This window comes from Pan troglodytes, chromosome 9 (assembly GCF_028858775.2).
Source record: "Pan troglodytes isolate AG18354 chromosome 9, NHGRI_mPanTro3-v2.0_pri, whole genome shotgun sequence".
NCBI lineage: Eukaryota > Metazoa > Chordata > Mammalia > Primates > Hominidae > Pan > Pan troglodytes.
Window position 1 is genome coordinate 79263542 of NC_072407.2, and position 26772 is coordinate 79290313.

Below are 26772 nucleotides of genomic sequence, written 5' to 3' on the forward strand. Positions count from 1 at the left end.
CTCCCTCATTTCTGAAGAATAGATTTACTGAGTCAAATATTCTTGGCTGGCAATATTTCTTCTTTCAGTACTTTGAATACCTCATTCTACTCTCTCCTGGTCTGGATAGTTTCAGCTGTCAGTCTAATGAGAATTCCTTTATATGTGACTTGATGCTTTTCTCTTGCTCTTTTTAGAATTATTTGTCTTTGACTTTTGACAATTTGATAAAATATGCCTTGGTGAGGATCTTTTGGGATTGAATCTATTTGGGAACCTTTGAGCTTCTTAGATCTATATGTCCACCCCTCTCCCCAGATTTGGGAAGTTTTAAACTATTGTTTCATTAAATAGTGTTTCTATGGCTTTTTCCAACTCTTTCCCTCAGGAACATCTACAATATGAAAATTTGTTTGCTTAATAGTGTCCTTTATTGTAGGCTTTCTTTATTCTTTTTCATTCTCATTTCTTTTTTTCTCCTCTGGGTAATTTTCAAATGACACATCAAGCTCAGAGATTCTTCTGCTGAAACAAGTCTCTTGTTGAAGCTCTGTACTATATTGTTTTATTTTGGTACTTGAATTATTCAGCTGCAAGGGTGTCCATTTGGGGTTTTTTTTTTGTTTGTTTTTTGTTTTTTTGTTTTTTTGTTTTTTTTTTGAGACAGAGTCTTGCTTTGTAGCCCAGGCTGGAGTGCAGTGGTGTGATCTTGACTCACTGCAACCTCCCCCTCCCGGGTTCAAGCATTCTCCTGTCTCAGCCTTCCACGTAGCTGGGACTACAGGCACATGCCACCACACCTGGCTAATTTCTGTGTTTTTTAGTAGAGACAGGGTTTCAGTATATTGGTCAGGCTGGTCTCCAACTCCTGACCTCAGGTGATCCACCCGCCTCGGCCTCTCAAAGTGCTAGGATTACAGGCATGAGCCACCACATCCGGCTGGTTCTTTTTTACTGTATCTATGTTTTTGTTGAATTTATCATTGACATAATGAATTGTTTTCCTAATTTTGTTGAATTGTCTATTTTTTTGTATCTCATGGAGTTTCCTTAAGGTAATTATTTTGAATTCCTTTTCCAGCAATTCATTTATTTCCTTTTCGTTCAGGTCTGTTACTAGAGTTATTATGTTCCTTTGGTGGTGTCATATTTCCTTGCTTTTTCATTTCTTGTGCCCCTGTGCTAATGTCTATGCATCTGGTGGAATAATCACCTCTTCTAAACTTTCTAGAGTGGCTTTTCTAGAGAAAGATTTTCACCTGCAGTTGGGTCTTAGTGCACTAGTTGAGAAGGGTGTGGTGACTTTGTTCCTGGGTAGGTGCAGTGGTATAGTCTCTGTGCAGCTTCTTTGGCTGCATTCAACGTCAGCAAAAACTGTGGGCATCTCAGTGGCTTAGGGGTGTGGAAATTTGTTGTCGCAACAGCAGAGGTGTATGTTGTTAATGTCCTTGGTCCACAAATGCTTTTGGGGTTCTCCAATTCTTGTTTTCCCTACAATGAGGAGACTTCACTGAGGGGATCCCTCTTGGCGTCAGGTCTGACACGGCCTACAATCAACTGCCATGGTGCTGGATTCCAGGTGCAAATGTTTACATTGGCAGAGTCCTAGGATCAGAGTCTCACAAACCTATTTGCCCTCTCTGTGAACCTTTCACTCTCTGTGGCAGAGTTGGACATAGGTTGCCCACACCATCAGACTCTAACCCCTTAGCAGCTTGAGTCCAGGAAGTTAGGCTGTAGCTGTGACTCCACTCTTGCTAGGCAGGGAATAGCCCTGGACTGACTCTAAGGAAGAAGGTATGTTCTGGAGGTTTGAGCCTAGGGCACAGGGTATGGCTATAATTTGGGAGCTTGAGCCAACAGGGCTCAGTGGCAGCTTGGGTGCCTTGGGATGAGGCACCATGTAGTGGCAACACTAGACTCTAAGATGGTAGGATTCAGCAGTATCTCAGACTCTGTGAGGCCAAGTGCAGCAGCCAAGTACCCCAGTATGGCTGTTGTTTGGGTCCTGGGGGGCAAGAAGCAGCACAATGTGACTCCATTCCTTAGGGATGGCACTATCTCAGCAGCTTAGACTCTAGGGAGCTAGTCCAGCTCCAGGGAAGCAGGGTACTACAATTGTTTGGCCTGTAGGGTCGGGTATCTCTCCTCAGACACTGGTTTGTTTCCCTGGGATGAAGGGTACTATGTTAGCTCAGCCATGGAACGTGCAGTTGCTCAGCTCAGCCAAAACATTGATTCTCCAAGGGTTGATGTACCACTCTACTCAGGCCTTGGGGGCCTGACTGTTCTGAGCAGCCCAGGCACCATTTCCCTGCCACACAGGGCTCTGACAAAGTACTTTTTCCTTGAGAGGGCAGTGCACAGTTTCAACTCAGGACCCCAGTGGCAGGGCATAGCCAAGTCTGAAAGAGGTAGATGGAGCTGTTCTGCCAAAGCACCATATCCCCAGGAAAGGGTACACAGCTCCATCTCTAGCCCAAGGGTACAGGGGGAGGGATAGGTGAAACAGTTCTATCTGCTGCTTGGCTCCACAGAGAAAGGTGTAACAGTTGCTTGGCCTGGGGATGTTAGGCCACTCTGTTGGGGTGGTTTCCCAGTAGTTTAGCATAAGGGACGAAGGGGTGCTGTGGCTACTCACCTCTGGAGCAAGATGTGAGTAGTTCTAAGATGGCATTGCGCAGTAGCCATGTAGGCCACGGGGCAGGCACAGCTGGCTCCTTCTCTGAGGGGAACACAGTTGTATGGCCTCTAGGTAGCTACCCCAGCTGGGCTTAGGGCCTGTGAGGACTGCAGGGGACCCCAATAGGGGTCCAAGCTGTTGCTGGGGGCTGCTGGGATCCTCTTGCCTACCTTTTCACCATAGAGAGAAGTTCCTCCTGGTTCCTGGCTGATCTCAGCTGGGGGATGAGGTGGCAGGGTCCTGTTGTTTCCTTCCATTCTCTATGTGGGTCTCCTGAGTTTCTGTGCTCACCAGGGTTTCTGTTACTCCTCTGATGTACTCTGGTGCCGTCCTTTATTTTCATTAAAATATGTTTTTTTATTTGTTTTGGCTGTCTTTGTGGAAGGGATGAGTGCTAGTATTTTCTAGTTGAATATCTTGCTGTCATTTCTCCTTTGAGTGGGTTTTGTCATCCTGCCTGTTCCTTCATTAATGTGATAAATAAAACCTGTACTCATGCCGACTATGTATCTGCATGAAAATTATATTTTTATCATTTCTATAATTATACTTTCACAAAAGGATATAACAAAGTTCCACGGAAGTGTTGGTTGGGCTAAAGAAACAGGAATTCAGTTTAGCTTCCAGTATCAACTCCCAGAATGTCTGTATCTATTCTTATTTTGTTATAAGATTAACTACTTGATTTTCACAATAATCTCAAGACTAATAAATACATTAATAAATAATGACCAATTCACCACCATGATCAATCAACAATCATACCCAACCAATAAAGAATCATCAGAATAATCTTTACTAATTTCTTCACTATGGAAAAAACTACCCAAATCTCCAAATCTTTTAAATCACATGATAACACCATTTCAACTACCTTCTAACCATACAGCATGAAAGCAAAGAAAGCTCCACGATCAAATCTAAAGATAAAGTCTCCAGACAACCATATTTGAACCCCAGGTTTCAGGATGCTCTTCAGTAGCCATTGAAGTAGGATAACTAAATGCTACAAGCAAAGCACCTAAACACCCTAAACATGCTAAAACAGAGCTATTAATCCTAAAAAATGCCTATCAAAAGTCACTGCAATAACGGATCCAACCCTATCACTTACAACTAACCCAAACATTCAAAACTGGAGACAGTTTTGAAGAAATGTTTGAAAACCAAAAATAAGGCCAGGCACAGTGGCTCACATCTGTAATCCCAGCACTTTGGGGGGCTGAGGCAGGTGGATCACCTGAGGTTAGGAGTTCGAGGCCAGCCTGGTCAACATGGTGAAACCCTCTATTAAAAACACAAAAAATTAGCTGGTCATGGTGGCGGGCGCCTGCAGTCCCAGCTATTCAGGAGGCTGAAGGAGGAGAACTGCTTGAACTCAGGAGGCGGAGGCTTCAGTGTGCCGAGATCATGCCACTGCACTCCAGCCTGGGTGACAGTGAAACTCCGTTTCAAAACAAATAAAAATAAGGCTGGGTGCGGTGGCTCACACTTGTAATCCCAGCACTTTGGGAGCCCAAGGTGGGCAGATCACAAGGTCAGGAGTTCAAGACCAGCCTGGCCAATATGGTGAAACCCCATCTCTACTAAAAATACAAAAAAATTAGCTGGGCATGGTGGCGCATAGCTATAATCCCAATTACTCGAGAGGCTGAGGCAGGAGAATTGCTTGAATTGGAACCCGGGAGGCAGAGGTTGCAGTGAGCCGAGATCACACCACTGCATTCCACCCTGGGCTACAGAGCGAGACTCTGTCTCAAAAATAAATAAATAAATATAAAAAAAGAAAACTAAAAATAAGGATGCTATTTAATAAGTTATTAAGTATTAAATGTTTCTGAATGTACTTAGAATTATGAAAAAAATTAAATTCATGGTTCCCACATGGTAGCTAACCATGACTGCTGACATGAGAAACAACTGTTGTCTTTCAGCAATAAGGACCACTAAGTTCCAATAACGACCAAGAAAATGCATCCATTAATTAAAATTCATCAACTGTACTGTTCCGTCAAACATCTCAGCCTGATGAAACTTTGGCTCAATTTTAGGAGTAAGTTTAATTCTGTAAATCCTAATAAGACTTTTATCAGCCTTATATTATACATCAGATACAACAATAGGCTTTTCATCTAGAACACACCTTTGCCAAAATATTAACTATAGCTAACTAATTCAATATATACATCCTAATGGAGCACCTCTAGTTTTTATGTGTCTATATATGAGACATATTGCAGAAGCTACATATACTCAGAAACCTAGAATATCAGAGTAATCACATTATTTTCATATATGGAAATAGCATGGATAGACTATGTACTCCTATGAGGACAAATATTCTGAGTAACTACAGTAATAACAAATCCACTTTCGGCTATTTCTTATATCAATACTAATTAATACAATGAATCTGAAGTGGAGTCTCAGTAGATGATACAGTTTGGATGTGTGTCTCCTCCTAATCTTATGTTGAAATGTGACCTCCAATGTTGGAAGTGAGGCCTAGTGAGAGGCATTTGGGTCATGGGGGCAGATCCCTTATGAATGATTTGGTGGCCTCCCCTCAGTAATGAGTGAATTCTCATTCTATTAGTTCAAGCAAGAGCTGGTTGTTGAAAAGAGCCTGGTACCTCCTTCTCTCTTTCTTGCTCCCTCTCTCACCATATGACATGCCTTGCTCCCCCTTCATCTTCTGCCATGAGTAAAAGCTTCCTCACCAGAAGCCGAGCAGATGCTGGTATCATGCTTGTAGAGCATGTAGAACCATGAGTCAAATAAACCTCTTTTCTTTATAAATTACCCAGTCTCAGGTATTCCTTTATAGCAAAACAAAATGGACAAACACAGTAGGTAAGTCCATCTGTACATAATTCTTCACTTTTCCCTATTTTTACATGAAACATGATCAAACGGCCCTCAGGATTAACATCAAACATAAATAAAATTCCATTCCACCAGTACACAATCAAAAATCCCTTTTCTTTTCCTAATTACACTACTACCGTATAAGTGAGCTATTACCACAGCTGACCCTCACACCTTGCTATCTCTGCTGTCACATGTGCTAGCAATATGGATGCATGCTATCTATCTTGTTGAGATGTTTATTTTCAAAATCAAAGTCTCAAATGAGTATATCTGATTGGTCAGAACCTAGGTCACATGAATTCCTAGTCATAAAATAAGCTAGAAAACGTAGGTTGTTTTGTTTTCTTTAATCTATCTTGAGAAAGTAGGCTTGACCTTTATCAAATACAATTCTGACTTTTTACCCACTTAAAAACACTCAAGGATAATTCTAAACTCTTTAACTTGTTATGTAAGCATTGCCATAATCTCCCATCAACATGTTTTCCAGATTATTCTCCCAATCTATCGCTCATCTACTTCCTACCCCTCTTCCTTCCTCTCTTCTTTCCTCTATCCTTCCCTCCCTCTCCTACACACACACACACACACACACACACACACACACACATACCCTGTTGCTCCAGGATAATCTCTGAAACACATCATCATTACTGCCCTTGCTTCCCCTTGGTAATGATCTTCCCTCAGCTCAAATGGTAGCTGTGCATAAAGTATTCCCCAACTTCTTCCAGAGGAACCATTCATACTTGCCTCAAAATTACACTGTACACTGCACAGCACATGCTTTATACTGTACCACATCCATTATTAGTCTATACATCTCCTTCCAGAATCTCCCATCTACATTCCCCAGTCTGAGTTAGAAGTTGTTCTTGTGTGCTCCTGAAGCAACCTGAAATTAACTCGTTTTGCTCTTATCACAATGTATAGTAACTGTCTGTTTCTTATACTAGCCTGTGAATTCCATTAAGGCTGGATGTGTGTTTATTCACCATTACATTCCATGTGCCTTGTACCATTAGGTGCTCAATAAATATTTGTTGAATGGCAAGCAGAAAAAATCAAAAATATATGTCCTAGTCTGCCTCATCTAGGAAAATGTTATGTACATGTTAGCCATACTGTAAAAGCTTATGAAATATTTGGGTAAAAAGAAATTACAAGATAAGGGTAAGTTTACAAGTTTGTCTTCAGACTTTCTAGTGAATGTAGAAAGCAGCAATTAGACTCACTTCATTACTGAAAAAGCCCTCCTGCCAATACTATAGTCCTGCTACCAAACTGGGATGAAATCGTGTGGATACTTGCCTATCTTCATCTATGGCCTTTATTTTCAGGAGCAGCACATGATCTCTTACAAAAATTCAATGCAGGTTTGTGGAACTTGGGAATGTGTCTTACCTCTGGTTTTACAAACCATTTGCCTGCATTCAGAGTCGATAGGAAATCCCAGTTGAAGAAGGCAGGGTTCTCAAAGGCAGATTCTGGCTGAACTTCCCCAATATTGGTTGTTCTTTTCAGGTCAAAGTCATGCATGAGGAAAGGCACATGATCATAACTGAGGCAGAGGTAGAAAAGAAGGGCAGGGGTAGATAGGCTGAATTTAGCTACCTTGGTAGACAGGCTCCCCAGAAAGTCCTTCAAGGTCACAAGTGTCACTAGGGCTCCTTACTCCCTCTCAAATCTTAGAAAAGGGCTACATATCAGTCATTTACACGTTGGTGTCAATATTTTTCTGCTCTAGGGATCAATCTTTCATGATATATAATCACATTAGTGATGGTGAAATACTAGCTTCTCTATTCAGGGGCTTTCTGGCATTAGGAAAACAGCAGGCACAGTAGTGGCCTGAAAATAAAGTGAATGGAGGTAGGGATGATGCAAGGTCCTCAGGTTCCAGGACCATACTAAGCAGGTGTCCACACAGTTTTCCTGTATTATTCTGATCCTTTCCCAGCTAGGCACTGCACTGAGTATTTCTTTTTGTTTGTTTGCTTGGTTTTTGTTTTTGTTTTTTTGAGACGGAGTCTTGCTCTGTCACCCAGACTGGAGTGCAGTGGCATGATCTCGGCTCACCACAACCGTGATCACACAAGTGATTCTTCTGCCTCAGCCTCCCGAGTAGCTGAGACTACAGGCATGCACCACAACACCTGGCTTATTTTTGTATTTTTTAGTAGAGACAGGATTTTGTCATGTTGGCCAGGCTGGTCTCGAACTCCTGGCCTTAAGTGATCCGCCCACCTCAGCCTCCCAAAGTGCTGGGATGATAGGCATGAGCCACCGTGCCCAGCCTACACTGAATATTTCTGGTCCTAGACTTTCCACATCAGATAGTATCATAAGGTAAGTTCCTTGTTCTTCTATCTGCAATTTGCTTTGGAGAATCTCTGATTTTATGAAACTATCTCTCCCTTTCTTATTAAAATATCTATGAAGAGAACATCTATAATGAGGAAGATAAGGCTTAGAACTTACTCTTCTGCTATAAGCCACTAGAAAACTGGACAAAATAAAGGAAATAACTATTTTCAGTTAATGGACAAAAGGATGCATAATATTACTACAATCTCTGAGAAAAGCAAAAAAAAAAAAAAATGACATAAGCAATTCCATCACCCAGGCTTCTTTCCTGCAGGTGAATACTGAATTTCAGTACAGGGTGGGGGAGCCTAAAAGGGACCTAGCTGTCTTGCTGAAATGAGAAGAAAGAGATTAGAGTAAGCGGGGAGCCAAGACAGCTAGAATTTATGGGCTAGAGTCCCATAAAGGATAGAGTTATGCAAAAACAAATACACAGTTCCAAGAAAATATGCAAAAGTCCGTAAGTGTATGGCTAAATATCAATCTGTATGTGTACAGAGTAAAACTATGAAGCTTGGCAAGAACAACTTCTAAGAAAAGAAAATATTACCAGACAGTTCTAAGACAATCGGAGCTTGCACAGGGGTATGAATCATTCAAGTTCCATCCAGGGAGAGAGGAGAGTCTTCAGTAATTACATAGGCATTCTTTAGAGACTCCAGAAGATCACACCTTAGAAAAGGGGATAATTGGCTGGGCGCGGTGGCTCACGCCTGTAATCCCAACACTTTGGTGGGCGGATCACGAGGTCGAGATCAAGACCATCCTGGCCAACATAGTGAAACCCCGTCTCTACTAAAAATACAAAAATTAGCCAGGCATGGTGGTACACGCCTGTAGTCCCAGCTACTCAAGTGGCTGAGGCAGGAGAATGCTTGAACCTGGGAGGCGGAGGTTGCAGTTAGACAAAATCGCGCCATTGGACTCCAGCCTGGGCAACAAGAGTGAAACTCCGTCTCAGAAAAAAAAATGGTGGTGGGGGGGGAATAATTTAGAACTACAATGGCCTTAGAGCCACTTTAGATCCTCTAAAAAAGAGCTTAAAAACAAGCCTCAAAAGAAAAGACCAAACTAGTCTGGAAGTAACAACTATCTGCTAGAAAATGACCAACCTTAAAGGATACAAGATATAGCACCCAACAATGTAAAACTACAAGTCCAGCATGTAATCAAAACTTACTAGAGATATAAACAAGCAGGAAAATGTGACCATATGGAAGAGGAATTACTCAACAGGGACAAACTCAAAAGTGAAAGAGATGACAGAATTCATAGACAAGGGTGTTAAACAGTGTAGAACAAAATTATAAAGGTGTAAACAAGGTATGTAAAGGAAAACATGAACATAATGAAGATACACATACAAGGTATAAAAAACGGAAATTTAGAGATAAGATATAATAACTGAAATGAAAATTTCATTGCATGAAATTTAAAACAGATCAGATATTGCAGATCATGCAAAGAACAATGAATTTAAAGATGTAGCATTAGAATCTATCCAGATGAAAGCATAGAAAGAAGACTGAAACAAAAAAGAATGAGGCATCAGTGACCTGTAAGGCAATGATCAAGCAGTATTATATATATGTAAATGGAGTCCTAAAAAAGAAGGGAGGTACAGAAAAAAACATTTCAAAAAGTAAAACTAAAAATTTTTTCAAAATCTGATGAAGATTTGAACTGAATGCTGAATTCTTTCCTGGCTAAAAGTCTCCAAACTAATGTCTTCAAATTCTCTTTCCATTTTTCTCACTTAGACTCAATGAAATTACTACTATCTTTTTCCTGAAGGCATATCTTGTGATACATAAACTACAGGCAAGAAAAATGTGTCAGATTGCCACTGCCTGCTTCCACGTTAACTGAAGATGCTTTGGGCCTAACATCTTTTTTTTTTTTTTTTGGAAACAGAATCTTACTCTGTCACCCAGGCTGGAGTGTAGTGGTGCCATCTCAGTTCACTGCAACCTCCGCCTCCCAGGTTCAAGTGATTCTCCTGCCTCAGCCTCCCGAGTAGCTGGGATTACAGGTGCCCACCACCACGCCCAGCTAATTTTTCTATTTTTAGTAGAGATGGGGTTTCACCATGTTGGCCAGGCTGGTCTCGAACTCCTGACCTCAGGTGATCTCCCTGCCTCGGCCTCCCAAAATGCTGGGATTACAGGCTTGAGCCACCACACCCAGCCAAATCTAACATCTAGACACCTCAACTGACTGCCCTCCAGACTAAGGAAACTGATTTATAGATTTCTCCAAACATTACATTTGTTTTTCTTCCATTTGAAAGCTCATTTGCAATACTAACTCCTGAAACGAGACACAGCTGTTTAATGGGACTGGGCTATTCCCAGAAATAGAAGACTGGTTTACGGGGATCCTTTGCCACTCAGCTATTAACTCAGTTTTCCCACCAACTCAGCTTTTAGTGTGTGAAACCTCTAGGGAAGCTTCAGATGGGGATGTTGGAGCTCAGAAACCTACACCCAAATTGTGGTATGCTGACATGCTGAAATAAAGAAGGCTGTTAGGCATAATGGTTTAAGCTCTTTGGCCCAGGCAGTTCTGAATAATTAAATTGTATTAGATTTCCTTTTGGCAAAACAAGTGGTATCTGCGCAATAGCTAATACCACTTGTTGTGAATAGAAAAAATTTCCAAATAAGCTAAGTAGTTATGAGAGGTGTGTACCACAGATTCCCCTTAAATGATCTCTTTAGCTGGCTTCCTAAGGGAATGGGAAACTGGTTTTAGTTCCCCTTACAAACTCTTATTATTGTCATCTTGCTCTTCTTTCTATTCACAACAGACAATGAGGACTAGTAACAAAAGAACTGACACTTTTGTCATGCAGAATCAGAACCCTATACCTGGCACTCAAGAACATTTACAGGCTACTACAAAGCAGTTTCATTCCTCAAATCCTAATTATGGTACCCTTGACCCTTGTCAGCAGGAAATCAGCCAAAGTGGTCATGGCCCAATTCCTCCTTAATGATCACACTTCAGGACTGAGGGATAAAGAAGGTAAGGGGGTACTGAAGCCATCCTCACAGGGTTAACAAGAATTCTGGACAGAAATATAGCTCTAATTAAGTATTAATCAGGCTTCATTTTGAACCACTTCCTTGTAATGGAAGATCATTTGACATTGACCATTTGCATCCCCAGTGTATCTATAGATAGGATTTCTGACATCAGAATCACAAGGCTTTTGTTTAAGAAGTGCTTAAGATGTTTTTCAGATCCCATATTCCGGTAAAACAGCTGATATGAACCAGTTTGAGGACCCCCACAGAGGAACAGAATCAGCATGAGAATATAGTTTCTTCATCTCCCTGTCCCTTGACTTTACCCTGTACTCTTTGACCAATCAACGATCTGCACACTTCAGCCCACTCCAAAACCATTAAAAACTCTAGCCCCAAACTCCACAGGGAGATGGATTTGAGGTTTCCTCCTATTTCCTCATTTGATGACTCTATCACTAAATCTTTCTCTGCTGCAAAAAAAAAAAAAAAAAAAAAAAAAAAGGAGCTGGGGCTAGGGGTGGGCATATGTGGAGGAGAATACAGATAAGCATCCAGAAGATTTCTTATCAAAACATAAGACAGAAAACTAGGAAATAACAATTTTTACATGCTTGAAGAAAACAACTGTCAACTTAGAATTCTATATGCAGCAAAAATATTCTTCAAAAATGAAGGGAAAATTAAAATATTTCATACAAACAAAAAGCAGAACAATTCATTTCCAGCATACCTTTACTGTAAAAAAGATTAAAATAATTATTAGACAAAAAGGAAATTGATACAATTTGAAACTTGGATCTACACAAAAGAATAGTGCCAGAAATGATAAATACGTGAGTAAATATAGAAACGTTTTTCTCATTTTTTAAAAACAGAATTAACTGTTTAAAGCAAAAATTAATAGCAATGTATAATGAGGTTCGTGATAGCACCAGGTCATACTATGAGAGAGATGAAATGTTAGTGTACTGATAAAAGACATATGCTTTACACAAAAATGTATAATACTCAAAGGGAGAAATAAGTTAAAGATCATATTGTAAACTCTAGCACAACGACTGAAAAAAAAAGAAAAGAGGTATAGCTAATAATCCAACAGTAGAGATGAAGTTCTAAAAAATGCTCCATTAGTCCAAAAGGAGGCAGGAAAGGAGAAAACAACAAAATGATAGTGCACTTGCCATGGGTCTAAAATTTAAAGGGGTGCCAAAAACTAATAAGCAAGATAAATACTATTTTAATACAATATTTAAAAGACAAAACCAATGCAAAAATCCACTATAAACAAAATATTAAATTTTAAATGAAGATAAGATAGTATTACTGATTTTTCCTTTTGTCTCAGGTTCTCATATGGCTTGGCATGACACATCTTCATTAAAATTTTTGACATTTTGTTCATCATGGATGCTAAAGGGTAGGCAATACCCACAGAAACTAGTTATCACACACATACTTGTTATGTGTGACATTTACATTTATTTCCCTTAAAAAGTTAGGCGGAGACTGCATTAGCAGAGAGGGAGTAAGAGTAATAGGCACAAACAAGCTTATTGGGATCTTTCAATCTAACTCAGCTTCCATGGACTTCCAGTGACTGTTGGCAAGATTTCTCCTATTGGTCCACACGAGGAGGTCAACATTTCTTCAGGATCTGTGTGTTTCTGCAATCCCCAGAAAACTTAATTCAGTGTTCTCCAGAGAGGTGTATGGCTGGCTGGGCTTTTATGCTAAAAATTTTATAAGAGGACTGGGAATAATAGCAGCCAAAAATTTTGCGTAGATCTTCTCAGAATCTCCCATAGGCTTTCACTCAGATGCAAATAACTTGTTTACATTACTTGCTTTTTAGATTTAAAAAATGTCTCTGCCTTTTCAAATGTTTCTCAAAAATATATTTAAATGAAGGTTTCATATAAACGTGTTTCACATTTAAGAACAACATAGCTGCAATTTTATAAAGTGGGATGAGCACTATCAAATTCACTTTGGGGTGAACTTGGGGTAGGGATCAAACATCCTTTACAACTATATTATCACAAATCTCAAAAATTCCAACATTTTAAAGGCAAGAAGGGAAGAAGGAGCCAGCAAAAGAAGTCACATAGGAAACAGCCAGGTAGGAAGAAAATCAGGAGAGTATGGTATTCTAATAGCCAAATAAAGAAAGTCTTTCAAAAATGAAGGACTCCTCAAATGCTGAGAGAGTAAGATGAAAATGAAAATTTACTATGATGTTTAAGAAGTTTGAGGTCCCTGATAACTTAGTAAGAGCTCTGAGAAGTGGTGTAGAAGAAGCCTGATTGGGATAGGCTCAAAAAGGATTCAAAGTTATCCAAAACAAAGGGGAGAATTGAGAGAAGGCAAAGAAAGGCAATGTTGGAGTTCAAGACACTCACCCTAAAATATGACTGCAGGAGACCAGAATATGCCACCCCAATATATACCTCTTTGGCATATTGATTATTTTGAGCTGGTTATTTTGAGAAACTGCAGACACAGGAGAAGCTCTGAAAAGTTGCCCTTTTGTAAAGGAAATTTATATTTATAAAGGAAATTTTCATTAGTAAAAGTATCTGTACCAATAAGAGAGCTGCTCTGAAATCATTTTATTATCAACAGACTTATATCTGTATAATAAGACAACCTTTATTCACCACACATTTTCTTCCCTCTTCTTACCACAATTTGTCTCTGCCCCCGCACAGCCCCTATTCCTTTCTATAGCTCAGGAAACTATACAAGCTTCAATCATCTGGCCTTTTCCTTGAGTTTCAAATTTTTGTGGGACTCCCATGTGTACATAGGTAATTAAAATTATTTTTCTCCTGTTAATCTGTCTTATGTCAATTTAATTTGTAGACTAGCCAAAGAACCTAGAAGGGTAGACCAATAAAAACTTTTGATCCTCTAGAGCAGTACAGACCACTCTTTGGAGGAATGCTGCTTAAAAGAAAGTGAAGACATGGAGCATAAACTGGAGCAGTATATAGGGCCTAGAAAAGTTTTAAAATGTCAGAATGGATCATCTTCTGATTTTAGAATCACTTTATCTTTTCTTAAGAAAGCTAACGAGATTCTTTTCTTCAAATTCTATTTTGAGAGGATTGTAGATTCACATGGGTTTGTAAGAAATACAGAGAGATCCTATATACCCTTAGCCCATTTCCCCTAATAGTAACATCTTGCATAACTATACTATACTATCACAACAAGGAAACTGACATTGATAAAATCTGTGACCTCATTCAGATTTCATTCATTTTACATGAACTTATTTGTATATTTAGTTCTATATTTAGTTTACATGAACTTATTTGTATATTTTGTTAATTTTATCACATGTGCAGACATATCACCACCACCATAGTCAAGATACAGAACAGTAAATATACAAGAAGAGTTTTGTGTTACCTTTTAAAGTGGGAGCCACTTCTCTGCCTCCTTCGCCCCTGGAAACCACTGATTTTTCTCCATCCCTTTAATTTTGTCATTTGAATGTGATCTTCAAATGGAATCATACAGTATATAACCTTTTGAGACTGGCTTTATTCACTCAAAGTAACTCCCATGAGGTCCATCCAAATAGCAGCATGTTTCAATAGTTCATTCATTTTTATTGCTGGGTAATATTCCACAGTATGGATGAATACAGTTTATTTAATCATTAAACCTCTTAAAGGACATTTGGGTTGTTTCTAGATTTGGGCTATTACAAATAAAACAGCTATGAAAATTAATGTGAAGTTTTTTTCTATATGAACATTGTCTTCTTTTCTGTGGAATAAATGCCCAGGAGTACAATTTCTGGGGTGTATGGTAAGTATATAATGTGCCACATAATGACAATTCAGTCAACAACGGACCTCATATATGACAGTGGCCCCATAAGATTATAATGGAGCTGAAAATTTCCTATCACCTAGTGACTTCGTAGCCATAATATTGTAGCACAATACATTACTCGTATGTTTATGGTGACACTTCTGTAAACAAACCTGTACAGCCAATCATATAAAAGTATAGCACATACAACTACAGATAATACATAATACCTGAGGATGACAATAAACAACTGTTACTGGTTTATATATTTACTACACTACACTTTTTATTGTTATTTTAGAGTATATACATTCTATTATATATTTAAAAAATTAAATGTAAAACAGCCTCAGGTAGTCCTTCAGGAGGTATTCTAGAAGGCATTGTTTTCATAGGAGATGACCGCTCCATGCATGTTATCCCTGCAGACACTGCAGTGGGACAAGATGTGAAGGTAGAAGACAGTGATATTAACGATCCTGACCCTGTGTAAGCCTAGGCTAATGTGTGTGCTTGTTTCTTAGTTTCTAACAAAAAAGTTAAAAAAAATTAAAATAGAAAACAGCTTAGAGAATAAGGTTATAAAGAAAGAAAATATTTGTGTACAGCTGTACAATGTAGTTGTGCTTACACTAAGTGTTATAACAAGAGTCAAAAAGTTACAATAAGCTGGAGTTAATTTATTATTGAAGAAAATTTTTTTATGAATTTGGTGCAATCTAAGTGTACAGTGTTTATAAAGTCTTCAGTAGTGTACATAATGTCCTAGGCCTTCCCATTCACTTACCACTCACTCACTGACTCACCCAGAGCAACTTCCAGTCCTGCAAGCTCCATTCATGGTAAATGCCCTATACAGGTGTACCATGTTTTATCTTTTATATTGTTATTTTTACCGTACTTTTCCTATGTTTGGATATATTTAGATACACAAATACCTACCATCGTTCTACAATTGCCTACAGTATTCAGTACAGTAACATGCTGTACAGGCTTGCAGCCGAAGAGTAACAGGTCATACCATATAGCCCAGGTGTGTAGTAGGCTATGCCATCTAGGTTTGTGTAAGTTCACCCTATGATATTCACACAATGATAAAATTGCCTAACAACGCATTTCTCAGAACGTATGCTCATCATTAAGTGAGATATGACTGTATTTAGTTTTTTAAGTAACTGCCAGACTTACTTGGAGTGGCTATACAATTTTATGTTTCCACCAGGAACATATGAGTGATTCAATTTGTCTGCCAGCATTTACTGTTCTTGCTATTTTTTAATTTAGCCATTCCGATAGATGAGTAGTATTAGTTTTAATTTGCATTTTCCTAAAGGCTAATGCAGTTGAACATCTTCTCATGTACTTATTTGCTATCTGTATATTCTCTTCAGTGACATATCTACACATGTATTTCGTCCATTTTCTAATTGGATTGTTTGGTTTGTATTTGTTTTTGTTTTCATTTTACTGTTGAGTTTTGAAAGTTTATATATCCTAGACACAAGTCTTTTGCCAGACATGTGTTTTACAAATATTGTCTCCCAGTCTGACACTTGTCTTTTCATTCTCCTCATAGGGTCTTAGAGCAAAAGCTTTTCAGAATGAATTCCCTGGAATTTTCTCCTTCCCCCATCTCTGCTTGGTAAAATGGTATTTTTCCTTCAAGGCTCAACCCAAACACAACGTTGAGCATACAAATTTTTTTTCTTTTTTTTCCCACACAACAGGAAGTGACCTTTTCCTCCACTGAGGTTCCATTACACTTATTTTTCTCTGGAAGGCTCTTGCCACAAATGGCCTTATTCTGTAGTTATCTGTAAACATCCCATGTCTCCTTCACTAGCTGGAACATCTTTTAGGTATGACTACATCTTATTCATTTGCATTTCCCAAGCACTCAGAAGAAGGCCTGGAATACAGCAAATGCTCAAGGAATGTTAAATAAATTGCTAAGGTAGTACATAGAGTGAAGTGGTAAGCACGGTTTGCAATGGGGCCATATTTGAATCATGTGTGAAGACTATATCTAGTGTGTCTAATTTGTAACCCTGTCATTGAAAACATGGAGATGCAGAGGTGCGGTTTGTGAGATGTGGTTCATCTGTGTAGTACATGCATATATGCCATATGAACACAGGAACAACTCCCCAGGGCTTGCTGTCTCTACACCTCAGGCCAGGCTGGTTCTCTTGCATGGCATTGAACTTATCCCCTCCTCCCCTCACCCCAGTTCCCTGCTTTCTTACCTTAAGTGTATATCAGTCTCCAATCCATGGGCTCCATGTTCAACAGCTTTCTCAAAGGACATCATGGTATTCTCAGGCCCCAACTGTAGAAGAAAAGGACATCAGGCCCTAAGCCTCAGAGTCTCTCCTCCCAGCATTCCTTTTGTGGTAGGGGTAGAGCCCAGTAGGATTTTGGGGAGCAGAGCTTGGCTCCCTGAGATCTCCTTTCAAAACCTGTATACCCTCCATCCAAGCTGATTCTGGAACTCTGCTCATCTGAGACAATGTCACTGGGCACAGTAAAGAGAAATGGACTGGGAGTTAGGTGGCCTGGATTCAAGTCCAGCCTTTACAATGAACTCTTTATTCTTGCCATCTTAATGCAATCACTTTTTCTCTCCAGGGGCTCCCATGGTTCTGTTTTCTTCTCTCGACCACATACCCCACACATACTTATTTTCACCCATGTTCATCATGCTCAGACCTACCATGGGTGCACCTCTATGTCCAAAGATGGTTGGCTTGGGCCCCAAATTCTCCTTCTCCTGAATGCAGGGAGAATAAATCCCCAGTGGCATCAAATAGAGACTTAAAAGGATAAGAAGAAAGGGTAATCCAACAGGCACTTGTAGACCTGAAAAATTTGAAAGGAAGGGGAAGTGGCGGAAAAAGAGATAAAGAGGGATGGAAAATCATCCCAAGCAAAGCAGCAGTCTGAGTAAACCCACAGTCCATGGGTTTCATTGACTGTGTACTGGCTAATTTACTTTCTATTTCTGTGACATTTCCACTTACTTCCAGTGATTTGGATATAAAAGTATACAACTGTACAAATACAGGGCATTATTATTAAGGCAACTTTACTGGAACTGGAAATTGACAGAGGGCTCAACTGTACAGGGGACAGATGGGGAAGAAAAGGAAGGAGAAGGGATGTCAAGGAGCAGCTTCTCAGGAGGAGGAGGAGCTTGGCTGATTCTAAGAAAGCCCCAGAGCCTGTAAAGATCATCCTAAAACATCTGTATATTTAAGGCAGTACAGTATAGTGGAAAGGGCACTAATTGGCAGAAATCTGGGTTTAAAGCCAAGTTCTGCCACTTCCTAATTGTGTGACTAAGGACAACTTAACCTCTCTGAATCTTCATTTTCTTCTGTAAAATGGGGCTGTCCTGCTGCTTATATCAACCTTATAGGTTGTTATGACCGTGTTGACTCATAATAGTTACTCTATAAATATTAATCATTTGCTTCCCCCTCTTTCCCTCCCTCCCTCTCCCTCTCGTGCATACACACACATTCACATACAGAGCCTGTACACAATGCCTGCGATAACCAGCCATTCCCCAAGACTTACTATTTTAGACCTCTGAGAATTTTACCCATTTGTACATTTTCAAGTTACCACCTATGCTTTAGTGACTTTCAAATCTGTCTCCAGCTCTAACCTCTTAACCTTGTGATTACATTACATTTCTTGAGTCTTTTTTTCTCAGAATGTGTCATCCTGTATCTTCTCATTCTAACTAAAATTTAGAAAGTGAAAAAGAAAAGAGTTCATTATTGTCCCCTTTAAGCCCTTGCCCCAGAAATACTTTCTAAAATTTACCCTCCACACACAAGCATATATATATAAACACACAATGGCAGCACTATCTATGCAGTCTTTCTCTTGCCTGCATACCCCCACAGGTCAGAAAGCAAATACCTCTTATTTAAAAAAGAGGAAAAAGGAGACCCAGAGAGAAGAAGGTCCTATTGGTTTATCCATAGAGTGGTGAAAGATACTTCCATTCTCAAAACAGTTTAGTGTACAGATCCAGTTCTTTTGATTCCATTACACTGGGGCAAACAATGAAGAGGAAACCAGTGACAGAGACAAGACATTTAACCTTCTGCTGTAAGTCCTCAGGTATGACATGGTCTCACAGGGGACTGCTTTGAGTTACTTGGATGTAAGCAGAAATCTCTGGACCTAGTATTAGTTGAAACTACTAATATTTGCCGGGCACAGTGGCTCACGCCTGTAATCCCAGCACTTTGGGAGGCTGAGGCAGGCGGATCACGAGGTTAAGAGATTGAGACCATCCTGGCCAACATGGTAAAACCCCATCTCTATTAAAAATACAACCAGGCGTGGTGGTGCACGCCTGTAATCCCAGCTACTTGGGAGGCTGAGGCTGGAGAATCGCTTGAACCCAGGAGGCGGAGGTTGTAGTGAGCCGAGATTGTGCCACTGCACTCCAGCCTGGCAATGGAGCAAGACTCTGTCTCAAAAAACACAAACAAACAAACAAACAAAAAAGAAACTACTAATATTTGAATATAAATGGAAAGAACTGTGACTTGTACCAGCACTTTGGTCAAGTAAAATTAAAACAGCCTCTACTGCGTCACCCACCATCCATCTTCAGACAGTCAATGTATAATAATGTAGAGAAAGATCTTATTTTTCCAAAAAAAGAATCCCTCTTTAGAAGAAGGTCTGTTTGGCCACAGAAATACTATGACAGGCCATTGGCCACCATGACAGGGTAGTGAGTGAAAGCACAGGAGCATGCCTGAGTAACAAGCTAAATGAATTTCAACGAGGCATAGGGGTGGCTAGTTCCCAAGCTCCTGTTTTCCTGAGTGGAGTATGCAAGCTAAAGCCAGAGCTGAAGAAATAGGCAGGGTTCTGCCCTATGTGACATACCTTCTCTTTCCAAACGTGCCACGTAGAAGGCCACAGGCCAGAAAAGGATAACCATCACAGTTATGCTGACCAGGTGCACGTAGGGAGCAAAGATCTGTGAGAAAGCCAAAAGTCAGGCTGGATACATCTAGACAGCTAGTGCTGGAGCTATAGGATGATGCTTACCTGCATTGACAGCCCAGCTACCAGCCACCTTTCTTTCCAGAATTTGCATATAATGAACATTAAAATGACACACAGAAGAATCACTAGCAGAATCAGGATCTAGGGAAACAGAAAAAAAATCTCCTGACTTCAAGCACTAGGCTTGGATCAGAACTGTCCTCAGGAATTACATGTGTGTCTTCACAATGTCAGGGACCTTATCTGCTTCCTCATTCTTTTACCATAATAATGTAGAGAAAGATCTTGTTTTTCCTGCAAATCCCCAGTATTAGATGGAACTAATCATTCACCTTCTTTGCTTCTAAGTCTTTGCTGTATAGCATGGCTGGAAAAAATTACACAGCTAATTTACCATTACTAATTTACTATCTCCAGCCTCAGCTGGGTCCTCAACATTGCTTGGTATCTCTTACTCAGATTCAACAGTTGCCATTAAAGTCTTCACCATTTCTTTAGTCCTCAATTGTATACTCAATACAATTATAAGTAAATAATACTCGGTAATTGCCTTTTCAACGTCCGTTTTCCCCAACAGACTATAAGCTTCATGAAGTCAAGGTTAATATTGGTATTTTTTATGATTACATCCTCAGTGTCCTGCAGAATGCCTGGCACATAGTAAGCATCCAATAAGTATTTATTAAACAGATGAAAAAACCTGCCTGCCAGAACACTGTATACTTCATAGAGAAAGAACATTGAGACCAAGAAGACCTAATTTTCCTAACTTCCTCCCTTTCAAATGTATAGTTTTCCTACATCTGTGCTGCCCTCTAGACAGTACTTAGCTCTCCTTTCCATAATCTCTACATCTAAAATAATTGAATCCATAATTAAGTCTTTCACAACTCTTTGCTGACTTCAATGATAAATTCTACCAAACATTTAAGGAAGAAATATTTCCAATCTTTAACAAACTCTTTCAGAGAATAGAAAAAGAGAGAATACTTTATAACATCTTATGAGTGCAACAAAACATTATACCCAAATTTAACAAGGACATTATTACAAGAACAGAAAATACATACATAGATGAAAAAATTTTAAACAACCTATTAGGAAAAACTAAATGCATCACAACACAAAAGTTGAATTGCCAGAGTCATAAGAATCACAGATCTTACCCAACACCAAACTTCACTATGAATTTAAAGGATACAGGCAATCATAGAGAACAGATAAAAGATTTTCCAGTGGCAGGCTGGGAGCAGCGGCTCACATCTATGATCCCAGCACTTTGGGAGGCTGAGGAGGGTGGATCACCTGAGGCCAGGAGTTCGAGATAAGCCTGGCCAATATGGTGAAACCCCATCTCTACTAAAAATACAAAAATTAGCCAGGTGTGGTTGCACACAACTGTAGTTCCAGCTACTCGGGAGGCTGAAGTGGGAGAATCGCTTGAACCCGGGAGGCAGAAGTTGCAGTGAGCTGAGATTGCACCACTGCACTCCAGCCTGAGCAACGGAGTGAGACTCTGCCTCAAAAAAAAAAAAAAAATTTTTTTTTGAGTGAATATGATCACGTCAAATGCAGTTACTCATATAGGGTCTTTCCTCTCCCGTATTAGTATACATTCTGTTTTTGGACTTAAAATGTAAGGTGTGTTTTGAGCAAAATATGAAGAAACATTGCTTCACAGGCGTCATTTTGGTTTTTTATGGAGCATCATTATTTTATATTCCATTAATTATATAACTCTAGCCAGTCAATGTCTTTTAACACATGAACCTATATATTCCAGGTTTGTTTACAATAAAACCAACCTAAATATATCCAGGTATATCCTGCTAGAAATTTTTGCAGATAAGCAGCTGACAAATACCTTTAGTGTGTTTACCAGGAGGTCAGGTTATTAGCATGTTTACAAGGAGTTTGGGTTGATGCCATTCACTTCTCTCTGGGCATCTGTAGGTAGAAGGGGAAGGGGTTCTAGGCCTCGTGCTAATGCTTTTCTTCCTAAATTTATTCTGAGTACAATAAAATGAAACTCCAAGCCCCACAAAATCTCCCTTGCCAATAAAATCAGTCTCTCCTCACAAGTCTGATAAGCCTGGTCCTTCCTGGTTTGAAGACCTGAAGACTCAACCAAGGTAGTTAACTTCCAAGGGAATGCCAACTCTTAACAATCACCCTGCACTTTTCATTGCCTTCAGACTCTGTGAACTAGATCCCAGAATGCCTCAGAAGATGAAGGCTTAGAAAACAAGATTTTACTAACAAATATTGGCAAAAATCCTGTAGAATATGTGTGGGAATGAATTCTAAGGGTGCTAGACAAGGAAAAGAGAACATAATTTTAGACCAGACTAAATTTATTGATATGGGTGCACTTACCAGAGATTCTGGATTTAATATCCTAGAATTCAGGTATTAAGCAGTTCAAAGAGGTTCTGATTGTTTGGTTATCTGAAGCCTAGGCTCATTGGTAGCCTATGCTCAATGAAATTGGGATGCCAGTAATTTCTTAGTATAATATAGAAGAAATAATAAAAGATTTATTAAGAAAAGGTGCTGGAACGGTATCACCTATGATCAGCTAACCTACTCCCTATATCGTGTTCTTTGGGAGGTCTCAGAAGACGCTGGTGAGGAAAGTGTCAGCATCCTTGAAAAGCACTGTGGTGGCCATCCTGTATGCCTGAAAAAAGGTGAGAGATGCTGCCACTCAAACAGTCTTCCTGATTTCAAAGGGGATGATGTGCTTCTGCTGTGGCAGAGGCCAAGTAGCAGTACTTAACTGGCACAGGCAACATAAGCATAGTTTTTATAATAGACACTAACCTGGAATGGTAATCAGGATGTTTTCAGGGATTCTTGGTATCGGTTAATTTATCATGGTGTCCCAACTCCAAAATAGATGTTGGATATCAATAAGGCCTATTTGTTCAATTTTCAAATCTATATTCTTTCCCTAGAAAAATCTCATGGCTTCAAGCTCCATCTATTCTAATAACTCTAAATTTATATTTCCAGTTCATACTTCTCATTTGAATAAGAGGATATTGATATGGCTTGGACCTGTGTTCCCTCCAAATCTCATGTTGAAATGTGACCACCAATACTGGAGGTGGGCATAGTGGGAGGTGTTTGGATCATGGGGACAGCTCCCTCATGAATGGCTTGGTGCTGTCCTTGCAGTAATGAGTGGGTTCTCATTCTGTGAGTTCACATGAGATCTGGTTGTTTAAAAGGGCCTGGCACCTCCTCCTTCTCTCTCTTGCTCCCTTTCTTGCTATGTGATATGCTGGCTCCCCACTTGCCTTCCACCATGATTGTATGCTTCCTGAGGCCCTCACCAGGACCAGACGCCAGTGCTATGCTTCCTTTACAGCCTGCAGAACCATGAGACAAAATAGACCTCTTTTCTTTATAAATTACCCAATCTCAGGTATTCCTTTATTAGCAATGCAAATTGACTGATTTAAGACTTAAGGGGACCACTCAAGAGTTTGAAATGTTTCTGGATTTGGGGAAATACAAGAAATACAAGAAATGGTATCAACACTATGCCTGATGTTCTCACTCGTATTTGGGAGGTAAAAAAGTTGATCTCATGGAAGTAGAGAATAGAGTGATAGTTACCAAGGGCTGGGAAGGGTGGGTCAGAGTGGGAGAAATGAAGAGGGGTTGGTTAATGAGAACATACCATTAGATAAAGAGTAAGTTCTAATGTTTGACAGTACAGTAAGGTGACTACAGTTAGCAATAATTTATAATATAAAATAGCTTCAAAATAGTTCAAAAAATAGTTTCAAAACAGCTAGAAGAGTTGAAATGTTCCTAACATGAAGAAATGATAAATGCTTGAGATGATGGATATCCTAAATTCCCTGATTTGAGCATTATGCATTGTAGGCACATATCAAAATCATCACATGGATCCCACAAATATGTCTAATTACTATGTATCAATTTTTAAAAACCATGCCCAAAAAAGTCTATAAAAAAGCAAGAGGCTGTCACTGGAGCTGCTCAAGCCCATGGGAGAACAAAACAAGGGTGCTATATTGGAAATATGCCACATGCCTGCAGATGGTGGGGCAAAGCTGACTGTCCTCTGGGGACCAGATATAGACCCTGTGAAAGAAATCATGCTGGTGTTATTTTAAAGATATCCAAACCCAAGACAGGGTGAAAACTACTTCAAAAAAGAAATTTCAGGGGGCTACAGGAAGACAGGCATTGACTCCACCAAGAGAGTTATAGTCAAGGTTCTCAGTAGGATTTCTGAAAACACACATAGAAAACGTCCACGGGAAAAGAAGCAACTGTACATTTACCTAGAAATGAACCCCTGATTCCCTTTCTCCCCTCTCCTTGTGAGACTGTGCTCGTTTCTCCATCTCCTCTTCCCCTGGACTCCACTCAGGCGGAAAAGAGGTAGAAGGACCACCATGCCCTCTCTGCTGCTATGGGCTTCAGGCTTGGATAAGGCCCAAATAGGGGAGGGGAAACATTTTAAGGTTAATAAAGTTGGAGCTTAGGTTATTACAGTGAACTGAAATTTTTAATCACTGAAATGAGAGTATTCTTGTACTGAAAAGTACTGGGAAATTAATGGAATGAGTGCCTAAGATTTTACTGGAATGGGAAGAACAGGGCTACAGATTGAGTTTAATAGGAAGTAGTGAGAACAAATAAGAGTTTGGGTTCAGCTCAGGTTCAGCTCCCTCCATAAATCAGTTGCAACGTTAGAAATTTAATTATTTCAGTTAATATGGTGTAAGTAAATCTCTTCTCTCCAAGGAGAACAGTAACAGAGAGGGTAACCCCATACACAAAACTGAGTACCAAGGAGCATGTTCAGGCCTGGTCTAAGGTTTCCTATGTGGACTCAGATGTCCTACCTTATGACACAAGTGCAGGTATAGTTCAATCCTTTCCCAAAGCAACAAAAATCCAAGTAACTGCAAAAGCAAAGAAGAAAAAGAGAGTTATTTTGAAATCACCAAGTTGCCACCCAAAGCACTGTTCCCGTAGCTCCAAATTCCGTTCACAGTCTAGCAGTACACTCATTTCTTGCTATACCTGTACTTTATTTAGCCTCTGGGAGTTTTCCATGCTGTTTGCCTGAAAAAGCTCCCTCTCCCTATGCCACTGACTCTTCAAAGCCAGTTCAAATCTCACCTCCTATTTATAACTTTCACCAGCAACCTCAGGAAGAATTCTGTGTTATCTCCTCTAAGATTTCATAACAATTACCACACTGATACTCAGTTGAGTTCCTGCCCATTTCTTTTCCCTGTGAGGAACCTTATTCCTGGTATTACTTGGACTCACTTGTAAGAGAAGAAAGGTCAGGAGGCAGCCCTTCCAAGGACTCTTGTTTTGGGGAACCAGGGCTGTTGTTACAATTGTCAACCACTGTTGTTAACACTGGTATAGATTCAACAAATCTTGGATTTTAATCTAAATCTAGCCAGTCACCAAGTCAGTGTAAAGACAGAAATTGAGAACTGGAGTCCTCAGATGCCTAGGATATTAATGATAATTTGATGTGTAAGGCACTTACCTCTTTATCAAAATAATTTCATGTGTATTTCATTTGTTCTTTACTTAACCCTATATTATACCATTTCATTAAATATTATCATTCTTATTTGAAAAAAAAATGAAACTGAGGTCAGAAGAGTTACATGCCTTGACCAAGGTTACATAGTACCTAAAGATAGAACTAGAAATAGAATCCAGGTCCCCCTCCTTTTTCACTATTGTTGCCATTGCATGTATCCAAAAAGAGGTAGGGTAGAGTAGAAAGTTTGTTAAAATATATTGCTTTATTGGACACCAGAATTCATTCCCACCTTAGAACCTAACTATACCATTTCATGTTTATCGTGCATAAAAGTGGTACAATTCAGTGGTCAGAGTTTGCCCTACAGCACATCCTTCATCTACATTTTCCCCATGTAAAAAAAAAAAAGTTTCTAATTGGTCTCTCTGCCTATAGCCATCCTCCAAACCACAACATCAAGAATAATTTTCCTAAAATAGAAAACTGATTTATATCAAATGTCTTAGCCTTTCTTTCCAGGCCTTCCAAAATCTCACAAACCTCTTTTCAGCCATGTTTCCCATTCTTTTTTTTTTTTTTTTTTTTTTTTTTTGAGACAGAGTCTCGCTCTGTCGTCCAGGCTGGAGTGCAGTGTGGCTCGATCTCGGCTCACTGCAAGCTCCGCCTCCCAGGTTCACGCCATTCTCCTGCCTCAGCCTCCCGAGTAGCTGGGACTATGGGCGCCCACCACCACGCCTGGCTAATTTTTTTTTTATATTTTTAGTAGAGACGGGGTTTATCATTTTTTATTGTGTCTATTTGATTCTTCTCTCTTCTTCTTTATTAGTCTTGCTAGCGGTCTATCAATTTTGTTGATCTTTTCAAAAAACCAGCTCCTGGATTCACTGATTTTTTGAAGGGTTTTTTGTGTCTCTATCTCCTTCAGTTCTGCTCTGATCTTAGTTATTTCTTGCCTTCTGCTAGCTTTTGAATGTGTTTGCTCTTGCTTCTCTAGTTCTTTTAATTGTGATGTTAGGGTGTCAATTTTAGATCTTTCCTGCTTTCTCTTGTGGACATTTAGTGCTATAAATTTCCCTCTACACACTGCTTTAAATGTGTCCCAGAGATTCTGGTATGTTGTGTCTTTGTTCTCGTCGGTTTCAAAGAACATCTTTATTTCTGCCTTCATTTCGTTATGTACCCAGTAGTCATTCAGGAGCAGGTTGTTCAGTTTCCATGTAGTTGAGCGGTTTTGAGTGAGTTTCTTAATGCTGAGTTCTAGTTTGATTGCACTGTGGTCTGACAGACAGTTTGTTATCATTTCTGTTCTTTTACATTTGCTGAGGAGTGCTTTACTTCTAACCATGTTAGCCAGGATGGTCTCGATCTCCTGACCTTATGATCCACCCGCCTCGGCCTCCCAAAGTGCTGGGATTACA

General features: G+C 39.7%; 1 protein-coding gene across 1 annotated transcript in view; it reads right to left on the bottom strand.

The window, feature by feature from the left end:
* The window catches only part of GDPD4 (glycerophosphodiester phosphodiesterase domain containing 4), an 84821-nt gene that overhangs the window by 34610 nt on the left and 23439 nt on the right, over positions 1–26772 (bottom strand). The window contains 7 exon segments of the mRNA XM_063783265.1: positions 6938–7094; positions 17004–17086; positions 17471–17616; positions 18428–18505; positions 19675–19768; positions 19840–19938; positions 24687–24746. Of these exon segments, the coding sequence (XP_063639335.1) occupies positions 6938–7094; positions 17004–17086; positions 17471–17616; positions 18428–18505; positions 19675–19768; positions 19840–19938; positions 24687–24746 (717 nt within the window).